The sequence below is a fragment of the Panthera uncia genome, chromosome C2, assembly GCF_023721935.1.
Source record: "Panthera uncia isolate 11264 chromosome C2, Puncia_PCG_1.0, whole genome shotgun sequence".
Classification (NCBI taxonomy): Eukaryota; Metazoa; Chordata; class Mammalia; order Carnivora; family Felidae; genus Panthera; species Panthera uncia.
In genome coordinates this window covers 1,994,432-2,011,833 of record NC_064810.1, presented here as the reverse complement: position 1 = coordinate 2,011,833, position 17,402 = coordinate 1,994,432, and the positions used below count along the sequence as shown (strand labels likewise).

Here is a 17,402-nt window from a genome sequence, read left to right as displayed (position 1 = left end):
GGCTTGCAGGGGCTAATCTGCAGAGCTGAGGGGTGCTGTGGCTGGTGGGGAGGCACCAGGTTCTGCTTTCTGAGCAACGCCCCCACCCCTCGCCGCAGACCCCAGAAGGTCAAGTGCCGCTGCCAGGCCAGCCAAGAATGGGCACTCGGACCAAGGAAGCGCTGTTTGTTGAGCAGGTAGAGGAGTGGCAGGGAGAGCAGCAGCTGGGTCGGAAGGGACATCCGGGCAGGACCCGGGTCTGGGGGAAGTGGCGCACCCAAGACCAGTCTCAGGGACCTCAGCCTGATGAGTGCATGTTGGATTCAGGAGCTGTGTGACCTGAGACAAGTTAGTTAACTCCTCTGTGCCTGCCTTTGCTCATCTGCGGAGCGGAGACAGTTACAACACCTTCCTCAGAAAAGCAGCTGACTTAATACGTGGCTATTGCGAGCGGATACACATAAAACATTCACACCAATAGTGGCACGAGGATTTTAAGACAAGTGGAAAAACAGAACATTCCTCTGAAGGCTTCCTGCAGTGGAGGAAAGGTTTCCCTTTCTTCCCCTTGACAGTGACCCTGTTTCTCAGGCGGTCAGAGAGTGGAGAGACAGAACATCCAGGCCTCCCTGGGCACCAAGCAGCAGTTGTATTCGTGCTGGGAATTGGAAGTCCTTGGCACAGACGAGGAAGGAGCAGGCTGCACTTTGCTGCTGGAGACCCAGGCTTCCTGTCAGCTGTCCCGAGCAGCTCCCTTGGGGTCTGGCACAGCGCCTTGCTGTTGACATGTGGGCGTCCCTGGTCCCAGAGAGCCCACCCTTCTGGTGCGTGTGCCAGTTTCCTGGGCGAGCCGTAACAAATCATCAAAACTTGGCGTCTTAAAACAACAGAAATGTATTCTCTCAAAGTTCTGGAGGCTGGAGGTCTGGAATCAGAGCTCCTGTGGGGACTTGACATGAGGCTACTTCCCATGTCTTCTGCTCTTGGTGGCCCCCGGCTCCCGCGGCTTGCAGCTGCTTCTCTGTCTCCAGGGTCATGACCTTCTCCTCTGTATGAGGTCAAGTCTCCCTCTGCCTCTCCCCATAAGAACCTTTGTGATCACATTTAGCCCCCCCCCCCCCCACCAGTAATTCCCAACAGGCTCCCCATCTCGATTTCACAATGTCAGCTACATCTTTTTTGCCATATAAGGTGACATTCACAGGCTGCAGGGAGTAGGACAGGGACATCTTTTGGGATCTGTGGGTGGGATTAAATACTTGGAGAATTTTGGGGTATTTGAGGATCGACAGTGTTCTGCTGTTTGAGCAGCTCTGGGCCCCTACTTGGGAGCAGTCTGATAGAAAGCACACACCAGGGGCGCCTGGGGGGCTCGGTCGGTTGAGCGTCCCACTTCAGCTCAGGTCATGACCTCCGGGTTGCGGGTTCGAGCCCCGCATCTGGCTCTGTGCCGACAGCTCGGAGCCTGGAGCCTGCTTCCGATTCTGTGTCTCCCTCTCTCCCTGCAACTCCCCCACTCACACTCTGTCTCTCTCTCTCTCTCAAAAATAAATACACATTAAAAAATTAAAAAGAAAAGAAAAAGAAAGTGGACACTAACACATTGGCCCCACAGCACTGGTTCCCTGGGGTGGAAGCAGCCTGGAGTCAGCCCCTCCCCACCCTCCTATCCCCCCCACCCCCGTCACCTCACCCTGTCCAGACAGTTGTGATGAGCTCGCATTTTTGTCAGACTGGCCCCAGAACTTGACCTACCGGGAAGGTCCTATCTGTGCTTGTATGATGTGGTCTCCACTCCCCACCTTTTCTGGGGCTCCTGTGGCCTCTGTTCCATTACAGATCATGCTAAATGAGCCCCTGGACCCAAGACCTGTGACATCAAAGCCCAGCATTGTCCTCCTGTCCACCCAGGAGAGAAGGTTCCTAGGGACTCCGTGAAGGCCTCTGAATTAATCAGGGCTCTCTAGAGAAACGGAACCCACGGGATGTGCCTATATATACAGAGGGAAACTTACTTCAAGGAAGGGGCTCATGGGATCATGGAGGCTTGGTAATTCCACAGTTTGGGGGTGCACTGGCTGTCCAGAGACCCGGGGAGGAGTGGAGCCCGCGGGCGGCCTGCTGAAGAATCCCCTGCTCGGAGGAGGTCAGCTGGCTCTAGTCGGCCTTCGGTGGACCGGTAGAGGCCCGCGTGTCAGTCTGATTGGGCTGCCATAACACACTATCGTACACCGAATGGCTTCTAAAGGGCCGGAACGTGTGGCTCACGGTTCTGGAGAAGGGAAGTCTGAGGTCAGGAGGCCTGCAGGGTCACGTGAGAGCCCTCTTCCTCATCACACACTTTCAGTGCAGCCTCGAGTGGCAGAAGGGGCGAGGGGGCCCTCTGGGGCCTCGTGGATGAGGGCGCTGGTCCCATTTTGGAGTCCCCTCCTGAAGGCCCCATGTCCCAACACCACCATCTCGGGGGTTAGGATTTCAACATGTAAATCTTGGGGAGACACAGACCTTCAGCCGGTAGCACCCACCCGCATTATGGAGGGCAGTCTCCTTTACTCCAAGGCCACCAACTTAAATGTCAATTTCATCCAAAAAACACCTTCACAGAAGCATCCGGAATAACGTTTGAACAAGTATCTGGGCCCCGTGGCCCAGCCAAGTCGAAACATAAAATTAACCATTACAACTTCTATTCTCCTTCCAGGTATTTTTTTTTTTTTTTTATCTTGAGAAGGCCCAATTTTAACCCCACTTTTCTTCCACAGAGCGTGGGCCCCGAGGCTCCCCTCACCCCAGTTGCGACGCCCAGGATAAGCTGGGTCTGTTTCATTAAGTCTACCTCACTTTGGGGGAGTTTCTGGCTAATCTGGAAAGGTCCCTTTGGGATTCATTACATGTGATTTGAAGCCAGCTTGAGTCGATGCCCTGTAACACGTCTGTCCTCACCGGGGCCCGTGGCGAGCGGGAATCCCACTTCTTACAGGCAATTGCGTCTGGTTTAAGGAGCACCCGTGGGCTGCAGGCCTCGAACGGGGATCGGACCTTGGCCTCTGTGCTGTCCACTCAGCTCTTTCTCCCTTTGTTTACCAACCGTCCTAGTCTACGCTTTGCAAGGGTTTCGGATGTTTGGTGCGGCTATAATCGGGGGGAGCGGGGTTCACTCTCAGCCGGCGGCAGTCACGTACCCACAGGGGCCACATGTGCACAGGGGACACGGGCCACACCCACCGTGACAACCTGTCCTGCCTATCTTCCTCACACACACTCCCACGTCCTACGGGATAAAAGAAAGGCTATCCTTGCACATAAAAACACCAGAATATGACCAGTAACAACCACAATGAATATATTTGTAACGTCTCAACCGGCACACACAAACGTTTTCAGCAACAAATATGCTTCATAACGTCAGGGTCTTGTCCAAGGTTAGAGGCTGAGAATGTCGCCCCCATGAGAAAGGGCGGGGCCGGGCCGGGCCCTGCATCACCGCACCGAGCAGGAGGTGCCTCTGTCTGAGGCCACCTTGGGAAATCCAAAGTCAGCCAAATAAAATAATAGTTTGAAGAGAGAAAAAAAAGAAACAATGCAAGGAAAGTTGCCCGGTTCTAGGAAGACTTTTTTTTTTTTTCATGGTAAAATGAATCATTTATAAAGAGGAAGTGAGCCCTGTTGAAAAACACTTAAAATATTCTCTCAGGGGGAGAAAACAATTCTTCACCAGCTTGGCTGGCCCCTGGGCGGGGGGCTTCATTCTCCGCCTGTCCTGAGCCAGCGAGGACAATGCCTCTTGGGAAACCAGGGCGGAATGCTTGCTGCAAAGGAGAGAAGGAGGCTCATTACCAACCCGGGCCCCGCACAGGCTCCCCAGGGGGTGGGGGTGGTGGCGCCGTGAGTGGGCGCACGGGCTCCCACCGGATTATCCAGAGGCCTCGGAAATAGACATCCTTGGAAGCCCCCACCCATCTTCCGTAAGCTTTCCAGCCAGCGTAGAATGACAAGCAGTCCTTGGACAGCAGGGGACCAGATGGCTCCTCTGGGGAGCAGCCGGAGCCCCGGGCCCAGCTCGGCAGTCCACTTTCAGTGTGAAGAGCCACCATGGAGAAAACCCGTGCACAAGAAGGGGCGGGACTGCGCGGCCAAGGTTGGCCAGACTGCGCCGTGTATCACTCCCAAGGACTTCCTATACCCGAGACCCAGGACGGTACCACGCATGTCCCCTGAGGGTGCCGTGGCCCCCAGTGCTGGGGGCCCTGTGTGTGGGGCAGGTGCATGGGGAGATCACGTGCACCCTGGCCTGCGATTTGATGTCGCCCGTAGGACTCAAGTCTTCACGGACTTGGTGCCCAGCACCCACACTAGGGTCGGGGGGACATCACTGGGTTTACGTTAGGGATGAAGGCCACAGGTGAGGCGGCAGAAACACACGGCGCCCATCCCAGCACCCTCCCCAAATGCCTCCCCGGGGACAGGCCTACTGCCTGAGGGATGACCGTGGCCGTGGCCGTGGCCATCCACAGGCAGCTGCCAACCGTCTCAGCTCAATGCTTCCACTCTCAGAGAGCGTGAGGCTCTGTCCTCGCTACTGAGACATGAGCCTGGAGGCAAAGGCCCACGTGAAGACGCTGCTTCCAGCTTTATTCTGGGAACCAGGCGCCTGCACCGGCAGAACTCCGGGGGGGGGGGGGGGGGGGGGGGGGGCGGGGGGGGGGGGCGGCCTGACGCTCAACGCTTCCGAAGACATGGGGAAAGCTGCTTTGCTCCGCTCCACTGAACACGGAGCCTGGGTGTGGGCCTGGCACACGCTAAGCCTTGGCACTTCCTGCCACGAGCACACGCCACACTGCAATGTGGGGAATGCTGGACATGGTCGGGGGGGGGGGGGCATAGAAGTTTCCAGAAACTCTCTGTCAGAAGCAGAAGGCGTGGCTTAGCTCAGATGCCGTCAACACTGGCTCACCACAGGGCAGGTGCCGCACGGTGTGGGCTGTGGGGGAGGGAGGCGGCCGTGTCCTCAGGGGCTCTGGGGCACATTGTGTGGATGAGGACGGATGAGCGAGGGCGGGTGTCCGAGGAGCAGAAAGCTATCCAGGGGAGGGGGCAGGGGGCGTGGGGGGGGGGGGGCTGGATGCTCACGAGAATGAATGGTCCCAGGAATGTTCTGGCAACAGAGAAGGGCCCAAGGCCTGGTGTGTTTGAGTGGTTCGTACAGGCCAGAAATGCACTGTGAGTGAGCTTGTGTGAGTGTGACAGTGTGTGTGAGCCTGTGTGTGTGAATGAGTGTGAGCAGGTGGGTGGGAGTGGGTGTGCACGTGTGCAGGGCAGGGCAGGGCAGAGCTCCAGAAGGCTGGGTGGTTTCCAGGGCCAGGTGACGGGTGTCCGGGAGTTGACTTTCTTCTCAGGACCCAGGGAGGCCCTGCAAAGTCCTGAGGGGACAGCCTCAGGCAGCCTTGATGCAAGAGGCTGGGGAAAGGTCCCCAAAGTGGGAGCGGACATTCCTGACCTGGATCAAGCCCAGAATCTGGCGGAAAAGAGGCACACCGGACACAGCCCCTGACCGGGGCACGGAGGCTGCCCGGGCATGGCTCCGTCTAGAAAACTCCGCGTTCCCAGACTTCGCTGATGCTGGGCCGGCGTCCCCACCCCCACTGCAAGCGCCCCGAGGCCCTGGGGCGCGCCGGGAGCACCTTCTCACGGCCGGGATGTTGCTCCACACGTGCACCGCGTTCACGTTCTGGATGGTTCTGCCACAGATGTCCTGGATGGTCACGGGGTCGGCCTGGGGGAGGGAGACTTGGGCTGCGGCTCGGCGTGACCCGGGCAACGACCTCTGCCCCTCACGGTGCCCACAGGCCTCGGCCACCTTTCTAGACAGACTGTGGCTGTCAGTCACCGTTGCTGACGTCTCGCATCTGATTTCCTAGAAATCCTCTGCGGGAAAGAGGCTGAGACATCGCTGGGAAACCTTTACCAGCAGACCTTCCAGTCCCAGAGGTCACGTGGGCAGGGCTTCCCCACGGGCTCCAGCTCGGAGGTGAACTTCCCTGAAGGATAAAGGGGTCCTTTATCTTTGAGCCAACAGCCTTTCTGCCTCAGGAAGATAAGAGGCTTTGCTGGCAACGAAGGGTTTTCTAAAGTGCCGGTGTTTCAGGAGCCAAGCGGGCTGCCTGGACCCTAGAGGGCCCTGGAAGGGGAGGGGGCGGGAGGGAGACGGGCCTTCCGCCAGTGGGAGGGGGAGAGGCTAGAGGAGAAACAGAGACAAGAAGCCCCCTGGCCCCTGACGCCCAACGCAAGGTAGGCTGACCCCACTCACATGGACTCAGGGAGCCTACAGAGTCCCATGTGCACCGTTCCCGGGCCCCCCCCCCCCCCCCGTGGACACCCCAGCCTCCTCCTGGACCCAGACACCTCGCCGGGAGAGACACACCAGACAGCCCGGCACTCGCCAGAGCCGAAGGAGACCGAATGTCTAGATCTTCCCTGCCTTCAGCAGGAGCGATGTTCCACAGCGAGACGGGAGCTGTCACAGGAAATGCGGGACGCTCCCTTTCTGGCCCTCCTGATTTGGGACCAGTTGTGACCTCCCAAACGTGTGTGCAAAACCATCCAAAGGCAGGATTTTTGATGGGCTCTACGTGTGCGGATCACTGGAGTCCAGGTTTGGAACCTGCACCTTGTGGCTGGACCCGCTATCACTTACTCTTAGATTTTTTTTTTTGTTTTTTTTTGATAAATGATTCAGGATTCAAACCTGGTCCTGGCAGCTTCTAGGGGGGCATGTTGCTATTTTAAAAATTCCAGACTTCCTAACGAGGAGAATAACCACAGACGCGGACGCAAGTGGAAGAATCATGGGAACGTTTTGCTCAGCCCTGTAAAAATGACTTTTAAAACCGTAAGTCACAGGGGGCGCCTGGGTGGCTCAGTCGGTTGAGCGTCCGACTTCGGCTCGGGTCACGATCTCACGGTCCGTGGGTTCGAGCCCCACGTCGGGCTCTGTACTGACAGCTCGGGGCCTGGAGCCTGTTTTGGATTCTGTCTCCCCCTCTCTCTGCCCCTCCCCCCCCAAAATAAATAAACATTAAAAAAAATTTTTTTAATAAAAACAACTATAATTCACAGATTGTACTCTAGGAGAACGTAAGGTGCGGTGACGCACGGGCAGAAACAGAGCGAGACTGCATGGGACAGCCTGACCCTGTGGGCCCTGCGTCCCTGTAGGGGTCTAGGGGCTGGGACAGCCCGACCGGGCAGGTGGGCGCAGCAGCGAATACGCCACAACTTGGCCCAGCAGTGTCACTTCTGGAACCGTCCCACGAGTGTCCCCATACACGCCCCGCAGCGCGGGCTTGTCTGTTAGACCTCAAGACTACAGCGACCCCATTCCCACTAGGGAACAGATCAAATACGTTTTTTACGTCCAAAGTAAAACCGCCCAGAACAGGCCCATCCAGGGTGGTCGCTAAGTGACTCAAGCCCGAGGCGGGGCGGGCGTCGGCACACCTGCGTGCAGGGGCAAGCACCGTCCCCGGCGACAGGACTGGCGAGGGGGGCGGGGCGGGCAGCGAGGAGACTTTCTGCCGTGACTCTGTGAGCATCTCAGCATGAGGGAGACTTCCCGAGAGGGGGGCGTCAGGCCCCACCGGGGGCTGTCCCATGGGGGGCCCCTGCGGCCGGGGCCCTGAGCCAGTCAGCCCAGGGCGGCTGCTCTCGTGGTCAGGATTCGGGTCGGCGGAGAGAAGACACGAGGCTGTCGGCGCCCCAGAGGGACAGTGCGTGCGATGTGTGTGCGGTGTGCGAGACGTGCGTGTGCTCAAAGGAAGAGCCCCACGCTGGCCTGTCCTGAAGTGCGGGAGCAGCATGCAGGGCACGCCGACCAAGGCCACCTTGAAGGGTCTGTGCCCCGGGAGCGCGGTGACCCCCACGAACCGGGTGAAAGGGAGGCTCAGGGGCCGGGCTCCGAGGAAGCCGGCCTGTCCCGGGGAGGCCCCCTGACCGGCCCCCGGACCGCAGCGCGGCACGTACCTCCAGGAAACGAGTGGCTACGGTCCGGTCCTCTTGGGTCAGCACCAGATTGTCCACGAACATCCAGAAGAAGGGCTGCTGGCGGGCCGGCCGGGGCCTCGCGTACTGCAGGACGCGGTGGAACTGGAGCAGGTACCACACTGGGGGAGGGGCGTCCGGGTGCGTGTGCGCTCTGCCCGTGGGGTCGCGGCAGAGGGGCGCGGCGGTGACTGCCCGGACCCGGCGCCCGCCTCTCCCCGGGGCAGGCCTGTCCCCGCCAGAGCAGCTGAGCCTCAAGGGCCCCGGTCGCCGTGGCCTGAGCGCAGACCACCCCCCCCCCCCATTATGAGGGGACAGGGCAGTGAAAACGGCGTGGGGAGCGCACGTGCGCGTCCTTCCGCCTATGACCCCACTCGGAGCACCTGCTACAGGGACGCAGAGCACCGAGGGCGGGGCATGCAAACGGGTTTGGGGACCAGACCGCCAGGGAACGCGCGCAGACCGAGGTCTCTTACCCGGAGGATGGTCACAGGCGTGGCCGACGGGGGGCGTGGAGCCGTACACGAGGTCGAACGGGCCCCATCCTTCCACCTGCAGGAAACGGGCACACAGAAGGCAGGTGGGGACGGCCTGTTCTGGCAGGTGGCTCCCGGGCACCGAGCGGCCCCCACCGCAGCAGGCACCTGTGCGCCCAGGTGAGTGGCTCGCGATGAGGCCGAGCCCCCACAGCACCCTGGCGGGAGCAGTGACACCCCCCAGGTCACAGCCACCACTGGCCTCAGGGACGCACGGAGCCCGGCCTCCGTCACCCGAGGGGAGGCCAGCCCCCCGCAGGGCACTTGGAACGTGAGGCGAGCCCTTCGTGCCAGGCGCTGGCCTCATAGACCCGCCCCCGGGAAGGCTGGCACGCGGACCCCGGGATTCACACGCATTTCCTGTGCTTTGCCGGAAAGCGTATGACGTGCGCCTGACGTGACAGCCGGGAGCGGACAGCGGGGCCACAGCCTTCCCTGACCGGCCACAGTCAGCCGGTCACTGCGGGCGGGGGGAGGAAGCCGCCCCTCCAACCGTGCCTGAGCCAACGAGGATGCTCCGGAACCACAGTGACCCACGTGCCCCTCTCCTGCAGGACCCGAGGGACTCCCGTTAATGACAATCGTAGTCCCCGTCTTTCTACTAAAGAAACATTAACAGAGACCCAGGTGCTGGATCGCTGGTTTTCCGACGGGTCCTGCCCCAGGGCAGACCCCCTTCCCTGGGCCGTCCCCCAGAACGCGTAACCAAAGCCCGCATCCCTCGGTGAGCCCCCGAGCCTGTGCCTCCTCCGGCACCTTCCCGTGTCCCCGAGAGCTACTGGGGGCGTCTGGGCACCGGCCTCCGTCACGGCCTAGTGACCGGAGCAAAGGCGCGAAGGTGCTGTCCAGGCAGGGCGGTCGGGGAGGGGGGCAAGGAGGCGAGCACAGGCGGGCGGTCCCAGACCAGCACCCCCGCAGTCACCCACCCGCTGGCCCCCAGTACGTGCTGCCGTGAAGCAGCTCACGGAGAAGACACCGGAGTCTTGGAGGGAACACGCGGTCCCCCCCCCAAGCTGTCTGCCCCCCACTCCGGGCTGGAACAGAAACCCACGGCCAGGAGGAGGTGGGAGCCGGCCACCCCCCCGTCTCTAGGAGGGGCTGCAAGGGCACAGCCCGTGTCACAGGCCTCGTGGAAAGAGGTGAGGTCAGGAGGCGTGGTGTGGGGGCGCTCAGAGATGCTGCACGCACCTAAGTCGTGATTACTGTGGTAACAGGTGTCACTCACGGGTGTCACACACGGCTACAATAAACAGGTTTCCAGTGTCACGATCAGAAATAGAGGTCCCACATTGCTGTCATAGGGGGTGTGACATGTTCCTATTGCTAATAGAGGCCAGGTTATCGCTGAGAAAACAGGGGCCCCGTTTTGCTGCGGATGACAGGGGGTGCCCATGGCTGTTGGCAGTGGGCCTCTCTAAGGAAGACGGGGTGTCTGGGAGCCACAGCTGGCATGCAGGGCGGTGCCCTGGTGTCCCCTGCAGCCCCGCTATAGGGGAGGCCTGTGTCACCGTCACGTTCCACACCCTGCCTTGCCCCGTGAGGGCAGACTCTGGTCCCGGGGACGGGAGAGGAGGCAGGATGGGCGTGCCTGCAGGACAGATTCTCGAAATGGTCAGTCCTCTCAAGGGGTCGGGGTGAGGGCAGCGTGTGGGATCTTGGATGAGGCCCATGGTGATGAAGTTTAAGGTCATGAGGTTCAGGTGTGCCCTGTCCCACGAAGAGACCTGTCCTCGGGGCCTCCGGGCAGGGGAGCCCTCGGTGGGATGAGGCTGTGGGGCTTCTCCAGGCATGGCCAGAGCGGGGCGCTAGCCCCCTGGACCACAGGCTCCCAGGCCCCACGGGGAGCAGAGAGGTGAGGACCTGGCCGGCCCCTGGCAGAACAGAACCCCCACGTCGGCCCCCTCCTTGTGGCCCCTTCCACGGCCAGCACTCCTGGCCCCAGACCCTCTGCCCACGGTTAGTGGCTCTCAGGACGATGGGCTCTAATCCTCTCTCCTGGGCCCAGAGACCGAAGGACCAGGTCCTCCTGTCCCGGGACCACCAGGAGGAGGCTTCCCAGACCCTTGCCATCCGTCGCCAAGGGCTCCTGGCCCAGCTGGATGCCAGTGAGTCACTTTTTAGGCACTTCCTCCAAGGTCACTGTCTGGGACAGCAGGAAACAGCCTTCAAGGGAACCAGAACATTCCGGGCTGTGTTTGGAGAATGCCCCCAAACAGTGACTGTTCAATTCACGATTTTATCTGAAGGGGCAGGTGGCGTTTCATCCCGTCTGTGTTGGGATCGGGCCCCTGGATGACAACCACAAGAACCAGAGTTCTGGCCCATCGCTCTGGGCCGTGGGCGGCGTGGGGGCCGCGAAAACACCCCTCTCGCCTCCCCCACTGCCTGCGGGGCACCAGTTCCTGCGGGCCCCCCACGCACACCCTGGCTCGGGGACCCCGACCCCCGCAGCACCCGTGGGGATCTTGCACGTGTGCCCTCATCTTGGCATCTGGAGGCACCCCACGGTACTTACGTCCCTCCTCACTACATCGGTGGCGTCCTCTAAGTGTTTCAGTCTTCCTGGGTCAGAACCAGGTTCCAAGAAGCCCAAACTCGTTAGTTCTGCGTGGGGAGAAATAGGGCTCAGAAGGGTGGCGTCGACGTCGGCCCCATACAGACCCAAAGGCCAAGGGTTGATTAGACAACATGTCTCTGTCTTAATGAGCAAACTCTGTCTTTTCAAGGACAGGGCACCGGCAGGAAGGATGAAGGTCCCGTTCGCTACCCGCTAAGCAGCCAACTCCGCTGAGTATGGATTTAAGAAAGTCAGGCAATTGGTTGCAAAACCAGGCCTTCGTGGGCTGCTGTGTCGTGCTCTGGGTTAGGAAATCTGCCAGGCCGTGGTGTCCACGCTGAGGTCACCCAGCCTGGCTGTGTGACCCGGCGGGCGTGACCTGCAGGCTCCCCGTCACAGCCTCGGAGAGTCCTCAGCCTGGGGGCGGGAAGGCGAGTTCAGAAAGGACCTTACAAACGGGAGTAAGGGACGCATGGTCTGGGTGGGGAGACGCAGGCCGGGGTGGCCTGGGGTCGTGACTCCTGCGCCCCTTCAGCCGGCAGGCTTTGCCCCCCATGTCTCGCGGACACCCCGTCGGCAGCACAGGTGCACGCGGGGCCGCTGTGACCACGGTTCGCGAGGCTCGCGGTGGCACAGTGCAGGAAGTGGGGCACGTCCTGATTCTATCTGGCCAGAGACTAAGGAGTGTTTTCATGGATTCTTAGGTCTGCTGGGCCCAGAAGCATCCACAGGATTTCCAAGGCACCAGCAGGTGGGGGTCCGCGAAGGGCCCCGGGGGTGGGGATGGGCAGGACAAGGCTGGGACGCATCACGTGGCCGGCCTGCACAGGCTGGGACATTTGGGTAGAGGGAGGGGCAGGGAGCCCTGCGGGTGGTCAGGTGTGTGGGGTGGCCACGGGCAAGGCCTGGCCTGGACTGCTGCCCTCTGCACAAAGCCTGGGCCCCGCAGCTCTGCTTGGTGGCATCTCGCATCCATACTTGCTTCCTGCATTTTCTGTCCTGTCGGCAATTCTGAAGGAGTGAGCTCCCGCTGCTCTCTCGTGCCCTTCCCTTCCTGCCAGCCGCCTGAACACACCGGGTCCCCCGTGGACCTCCCTGGGGGCAGACCGGCGTGACCTCACTGCACTCACCGTTCCTGATGTCCCCAAACAGGGACAGCACCCGGACCGGCTCCCTCTTCCACACGGGCACCGTTTTGTAGGTCTCCAGCGTGTTCTCCTATCGAAAGAAAATGCAGTTCTCACCGTGGCCCGGTTGCAGAGCCCGTGAGGCCCAGGGAAAATTCTTTCTGCTCCAGCAGAGGCAATTCCCCACCAGGGGAGACACCCCTGAACGCGCCTTCAAGGCAGGCTGGCCCCCCCCCAGGCCGGGCCATTTCTAACACAGGAAAGGCAGGTGCGAGGGGCTTTTCCTGATCGCAGAGGAAGAAAATTCTATCCCAAGAGGAAGCACTTCCTCTGGATTTCTTGGGGGACCCTGCATATGGACAGCAGGGGGATCGCCCGACTGTCCTTCCTCAGTGTGGGCCCCGAGGTGCCTGGTGGCCCTCACGGCTGCCCGCCGAGGACAAAGGACCCGAAAGCCCATGGGTAAACCCCCCCACCCCTCCCAGGACGCCCGCTTGTAAAACGAACACCCCAGACTCCCCGCCCCCAGGAGCGTGCGCTGGCCGGGCCGGGGTGGGAGACCCCGAGCCACGTGGGGAAGGGCCTGTCTGTGGCTGGAGCCCACGGGCTGGGGGGCTGGTGAGTTGGCAGGTGGGCGTGAGGAGGGCAGCTGGTCCAGCACAGGCGCGGCTCTGATGGGCGCCGGGGGGGCGTCCTGGTCCCCTCTGCTGTGACTGTCGGCGGGGGGCTCCTTCCTCCCCTCTCTCCCCCCAGCACTGGGGCATTAAGGACACTTGTGAACATGAAAGGAAACTTGCTGCAACTGGGGAGCATGGCCCCTCCTGGGACGCACCCCCCCCACAGAGCCGAAAAAAAGCACGACCCGGCCGCGTCTCCTCTTCTGAAAAGCACTATAAACACGCTTCAGCCACGGGGCCCACGCCGTCCAGCCTCGGGGCCTGTGCCTGGAGGCCAGCAAGTCCCCAGAACTCTGGTGGCCGAGAACCCGGGAAGGGTCGGGGGGGTGGGGGGGGTAGTCCTGGCTCCAGGAGAGAGGGGCGCCCACGGAGGCGGGGAGGTGCCCCAGGGTCAGCACACACCCCCTTCCAGCGCCCCCCGCCCCTCCAGTGAGAGCCGGCACGGCACGGGCACACCCAGGGCCCGGACGGCCCTCTCCCCCGACCTGCTCCCACCAAACAGCAGCCAGAGGCTGAGGGAGAGAGTGAGGCTGAGGGGGAGGGAGAGGCAGAGGCGGGGGCGGGAGGCTGAGAGGCCCAGGGGGATCCCTAGTTCTGCAGACCTATGTGTGGGCCCCACGCGGCACCCGCTTACCCAGGGTGGTCCCTCTCGAGCCTTCGTTTCCCGGAGCTGCCCTAACAGTGAATATAAACCGTGGCACAAAACCACTACCAAATTTCTATGTGGACACCAGAAGTCCCGGGTCCAGGTGTGGCGGGTCTGGCTCCCTCTGGGGGCTCGCAGGGAGGGTCCTCCTGCCTCCCCCGAGCATTCCCTGTACCGGCCGCAGTCCTGGGCTGGACTCCAGCCCGTCTCGCGGCGTCGTGTGGCCAGCCTCCCCCCGGATGTCTCCATCCCCCTCCGCTTTCCCTCTGACACCTGTCCTCCTGCCTCACCCCATCCAGGAAGACCTCATCTGCAAAGGCCCTGGTTCCAGCATCAGCCACATTCACGGGTACCAGGTGTTAGGTCTTGGGGGACATACTGCAACCTGCTTTGATGAGCCCATAGGTCCCGCCTGGCTCACGGCTCCTGGCCTCCCACAGGAGGTCCCGCAGCTGTGCTCCGTTTCATGCCCCGAGCCTGTGCCCCGAGCCTGTGCCCTGAGCCTGTGCCCCGAGCCTGTGCCCTGAGTCTGTGCCCCGAGCCTGTGCCCTGAGTCTGTGCCCCGAGTCTGAGCTCCACACCTGTGCCCCGAGCCCGTGCCCCACATCTGTGCCTCAACTCCACGCCCATCCTGCCCTCTGACTGGGTGTTTGTCCCCACGTGCCGGACCTGGAGGCAACCCGTGCTGGGTCCGTCTCCTGCCAGGTCCCCCTTCCCCCGCTCGGAAGCAGCAAAACTGCCAGGTCAGAGTCGTTTCCACAAACTAGACCCCGCGGAGCCGGGACCGGAGAGGAAAACGAGAAGAGCGCGTCTGCTTGGAAGCCTGGGCTCCGTCATCGCCGGTGTCAGCGCAGGTGGGCATCCTGAGGAAATTGACGGTCGCCAACCCCCCCGCCGCCCCTCACCGACTCGCCGTCGCAGAAGGCCTTCAGCCAGCCCCGCCACTTCTTGCGCCGCCGCAGGAGGCCGCTGCGGGGAAAGGGCAGACACAGGAAGCACACCCAGTTGCTCACGGCCTGGACGCTCCCCGAGGTCCCGGGGCCCACCAGGGTGTCCACGCACTCGAAGCAGTAGCACCTGGAGCCAAACAGAACATCACAGCGACCGAAGGGGCATCCGCTGGCCGCCAGGCAGGGGGACGAGGGGCGGGAGCCGCCCTCAGGCTGACGGGCACCGGGCGGGGGCGAGGGGGAGCCGTCACCCCGAAAGGGGGTCCAGTCCGTCTCAGGGACCTCGACGGGCAGGAAGGAGCCATCTGCCGTCGGTGAGGTGGGGGGCCGCCCGTCTTCCCCACCTCCAGAGCCTGCAGGAAGTCGGGGTCAAGGACGCCAGCTGGGGGGCGGGGGGGGGGGGGGACAGATTTGGGAGGAGGGAGATTAAGTACCACGGGTGCTGGAGCTCCACGGGGAACTGCCCCTGCCCGGCCCCTGCCTGTGACCACCAGCCCTCGCTTCCCCGTCCCCGCTGAGGGTGCCGCCCATCCTGGCGGTGACGATAATAAAGAGAAACCTCAGGAACACAAATCTCTCGATGCCCCGCCTCCCGCGTGTGAAGGCTCTACACCGAACAAAATATTTGGGATGGAAACGGGAAGCTCGGGGGGGGACTCGTCTTGGGGGGACGTCCTCCACACTCGGGGACGAGGAGCCCGAGGACGGAGATGCCTGGGCCGTGGGTGGTGGCACCTGCCCCGGGGCTGCCCCCAGGCTCACCGGGTACAGTCGGGGTTCTCACAGATGAGCAGCGTGTCCCCGGAGCAGCAGACGGAGCAGTAAGACTGGTACCCGTCGTCGTCATACAGGAACAGGCGGCCCAGGAACTTGTCCTTGGCAAGGGGCAGAGCCTGGCCGGTGCCTCCTCGGTTCCCCGGGCTCCCCGCCTCGCAGCCTCCCTGCCTGCCTCTCCGCTGCCCCAGCCTCCCCCCTCCCCACCTCCCTGCTGCCCAGCCTCCCAGCCTCCCCACCTCCCCAGGCTCCCTGCCTCCCGGCCTCCCCCCTGTCCTGCCACCCCAGCCTCCCCAGGCTCCCTGCCTCCCGGCCGCCCCACCACCCCGCTTACCTTGCACGGAGCGCACATCCCTCCCTCAAACAAAGGGTGCTGCGTGTGCACCTGGAAACTTCCACAGCAGATGCAGATGTCTAAGGTGGGCACCCACAGTGCAACACGTGTCACGACACCAGCAAGCCGAGCAACAGGTTTAGGAATAAATGTAACAAGGGGAGAGCAGGCCCCGTACAATGAAAACCACAGAACGCCGTGGACAGAAATGAAAGATCTAAAGAAGTGGGCAGGTACCTTGGGCAACGGGTCAGAAGACACCGCAGTTGGAAGGCGAGGCCTCCCCAGAGGGCCCCCAGACTCCTCTCAAAATCCCCATTTTTTTTTTTTTTTTTTGCAAAAATTGACGAACTGATCCTGAACTGCGTGTGGAAACCCAAGGAATCCACAACAGGCAAATCCATAGGGAAAGAAAGTGGTTGAAAAGGGGAGGCAGCAGCAGGGGCGGGGAGGGACTGTTAATGGGAACAGTGTCTCTCTCAAGGGTGTTGAAAAGGCCCTAAAACTGGCTGCACAACTCTAAGTATCTGGGAGACACCAGGGTGGGCTCCCGCGCCTGAGTCTTTCCAGAGCTGCTCCCCCTCGGCTGGGCAAGGGCTCACCTTCTATGTTCCTCTCGTTGACCTTGACTTCATATGCAATGAGCTCTGAAAAGGAAACAAAAGGGGATCCTTCCCTGTCCTTTTTCTAATGTAAACCTGGCCCAGACGTGATGTCAGAGGAGTGGAGGGGGCTCGTGAACGAGGTGTGACTATTCCAGAAGCCTGGGGCCTCAGACGCTGCCAGGCCTGGGGCTGACCTCCTAAGGGAAGACACCTCACCTCTGCTGGGCCCTGGGGAAGCGGGGGATGACAGCTCTGAAGCCTCACTGGAGCCCAGCAGGATGATGTCGATGTCCGTGTGGTGCTCTGCCTCTGGCTCCGGGACTGGGGCCACCGCCGTGGAGACCCATGGGCAAACGGGACGCGTACAAACAGAGGGGGAAAATGGCCTGTCGGCTGCTGCCTGGGAGCCCCTGGCCCCAGCTCAGGCCCCGCCCGCCTCCTTTGGTGACACCTTTCCCTCTGGACCCAGGGGACCCAGGACACAGGGCCAGGAGGACCTATGGTGAGCGCCGATCTGGACGGGGGCTCAGTGTGTTCCCCGCGGCGTCCCTCCGTGCCCAGGCCCCCGCCACAGTGTGGGCTAGGTGGGCTTCTCCCCACAAAGGGGAGGACAGGGGGCCTTGGGAGGGGTGGGGCGATGGAGGCCCCCCGTGGGTCCCTTGGACACCCCCATGCTCTCTCCTCCCACGGCGTCCCCCAGACCACAGCTGGTGGTCTCCCCGGAGGCCACCCGGCCTGAGGCTGGGAGGAGCAGAGAGGGCTTACAGGAGCTCGCCTCTGGCGGGTCAGGGTCTGAGACGTCCAGGGTCTCCACGCTCACGGTCCCTTGCGGGGACAGGGCCATGAACGCAGGGAAAGGGGCTCCCCAGAAAGCAGCAGGAGACAGGTGGGGTGGAAGGACTGGGGGCCACAGGTACAGGACCTGCAGAGGAGCACTGTCGGGGGGAGCGGGGGCGCGCAAGGTTGCCACGTGACGTGACGTGCGGGGGCGGGGAGGCGCGGGGGAGGGGCGAGAAAACCCTCATTGTCGGGGGGTGAAGGGTGCGGGCTCATGGGGGGGGGGCAGGGGGCTTGTTCCTGATGGATGGGCGTTGGGGGCCCAGTGGGGGAGGGTGGGGGGAGGGACTCAGGGGCGGGGTTTAGAGGGCTTGGTGCTCCCAGGCTGGGGTGGAGGCAGGGC

The 17,402-nt window shown here is 62.1% G+C and overlaps 1 protein-coding gene and 1 non-coding gene across 2 annotated transcripts; one reads left to right on the top strand and one right to left on the bottom strand.

Moving 5' to 3' along the window:
• Window positions 1–3,361: 3,361 nt before the first annotated feature.
• Window positions 3,362–17,066, bottom strand: DNMT3L (DNA methyltransferase 3 like). Its single transcript, XM_049627998.1, has 12 exons — window positions 16,988–17,066; window positions 16,439–16,543; window positions 16,220–16,264; window positions 15,618–15,697; window positions 15,272–15,384; window positions 14,465–14,636; window positions 12,240–12,327; window positions 11,068–11,156; window positions 8,493–8,568; window positions 7,999–8,138; window positions 5,661–5,752; window positions 3,362–3,788 (listed from the first exon to the last, which is right to left on the bottom strand). Exons 1-12 carry the CDS (start codon window positions 17,064–17,066, stop codon window positions 3,623–3,625), a joined length of 1,245 nt encoding a protein of 414 aa, XP_049483955.1. The 3' UTR covers window positions 3,362–3,622.
• On the top strand, window positions 6,885–6,969 carry TRNAR-UCG (transfer RNA arginine (anticodon UCG)). The gene has a single exon. It is a non-coding gene; the product is annotated as a tRNA-Arg (tRNA).
• Window positions 17,067–17,402: the final 336 nt, after the last annotated feature.

What these genes read in the sequence shown, in the direction of transcription:
- DNMT3L (XM_049627998.1), bottom strand. Translation starts at nt 17,066, where the DNA reads ATGGCCCTGTCCCCGCAAGGGACCGTGAGCGTGGAGACCCTGGACGTC. An exon ending in GAGAACCCCGACTGTACCCG is followed by an intron (nt 14,637 to 15,271) that starts GTGAGCCTGGGG and finishes GTTTGGCTCCAG; the next exon opens with GTGCTACTGCTTCGAGTGCG. An exon ending in AACATCCCGGCCGTGAGAAG is followed by an intron (nt 3,789 to 5,660) that starts GTGCTCCCGGCG and finishes TCTCCTTTGCAG; the next exon opens with CAAGCATTCCGCCCTGGTTT.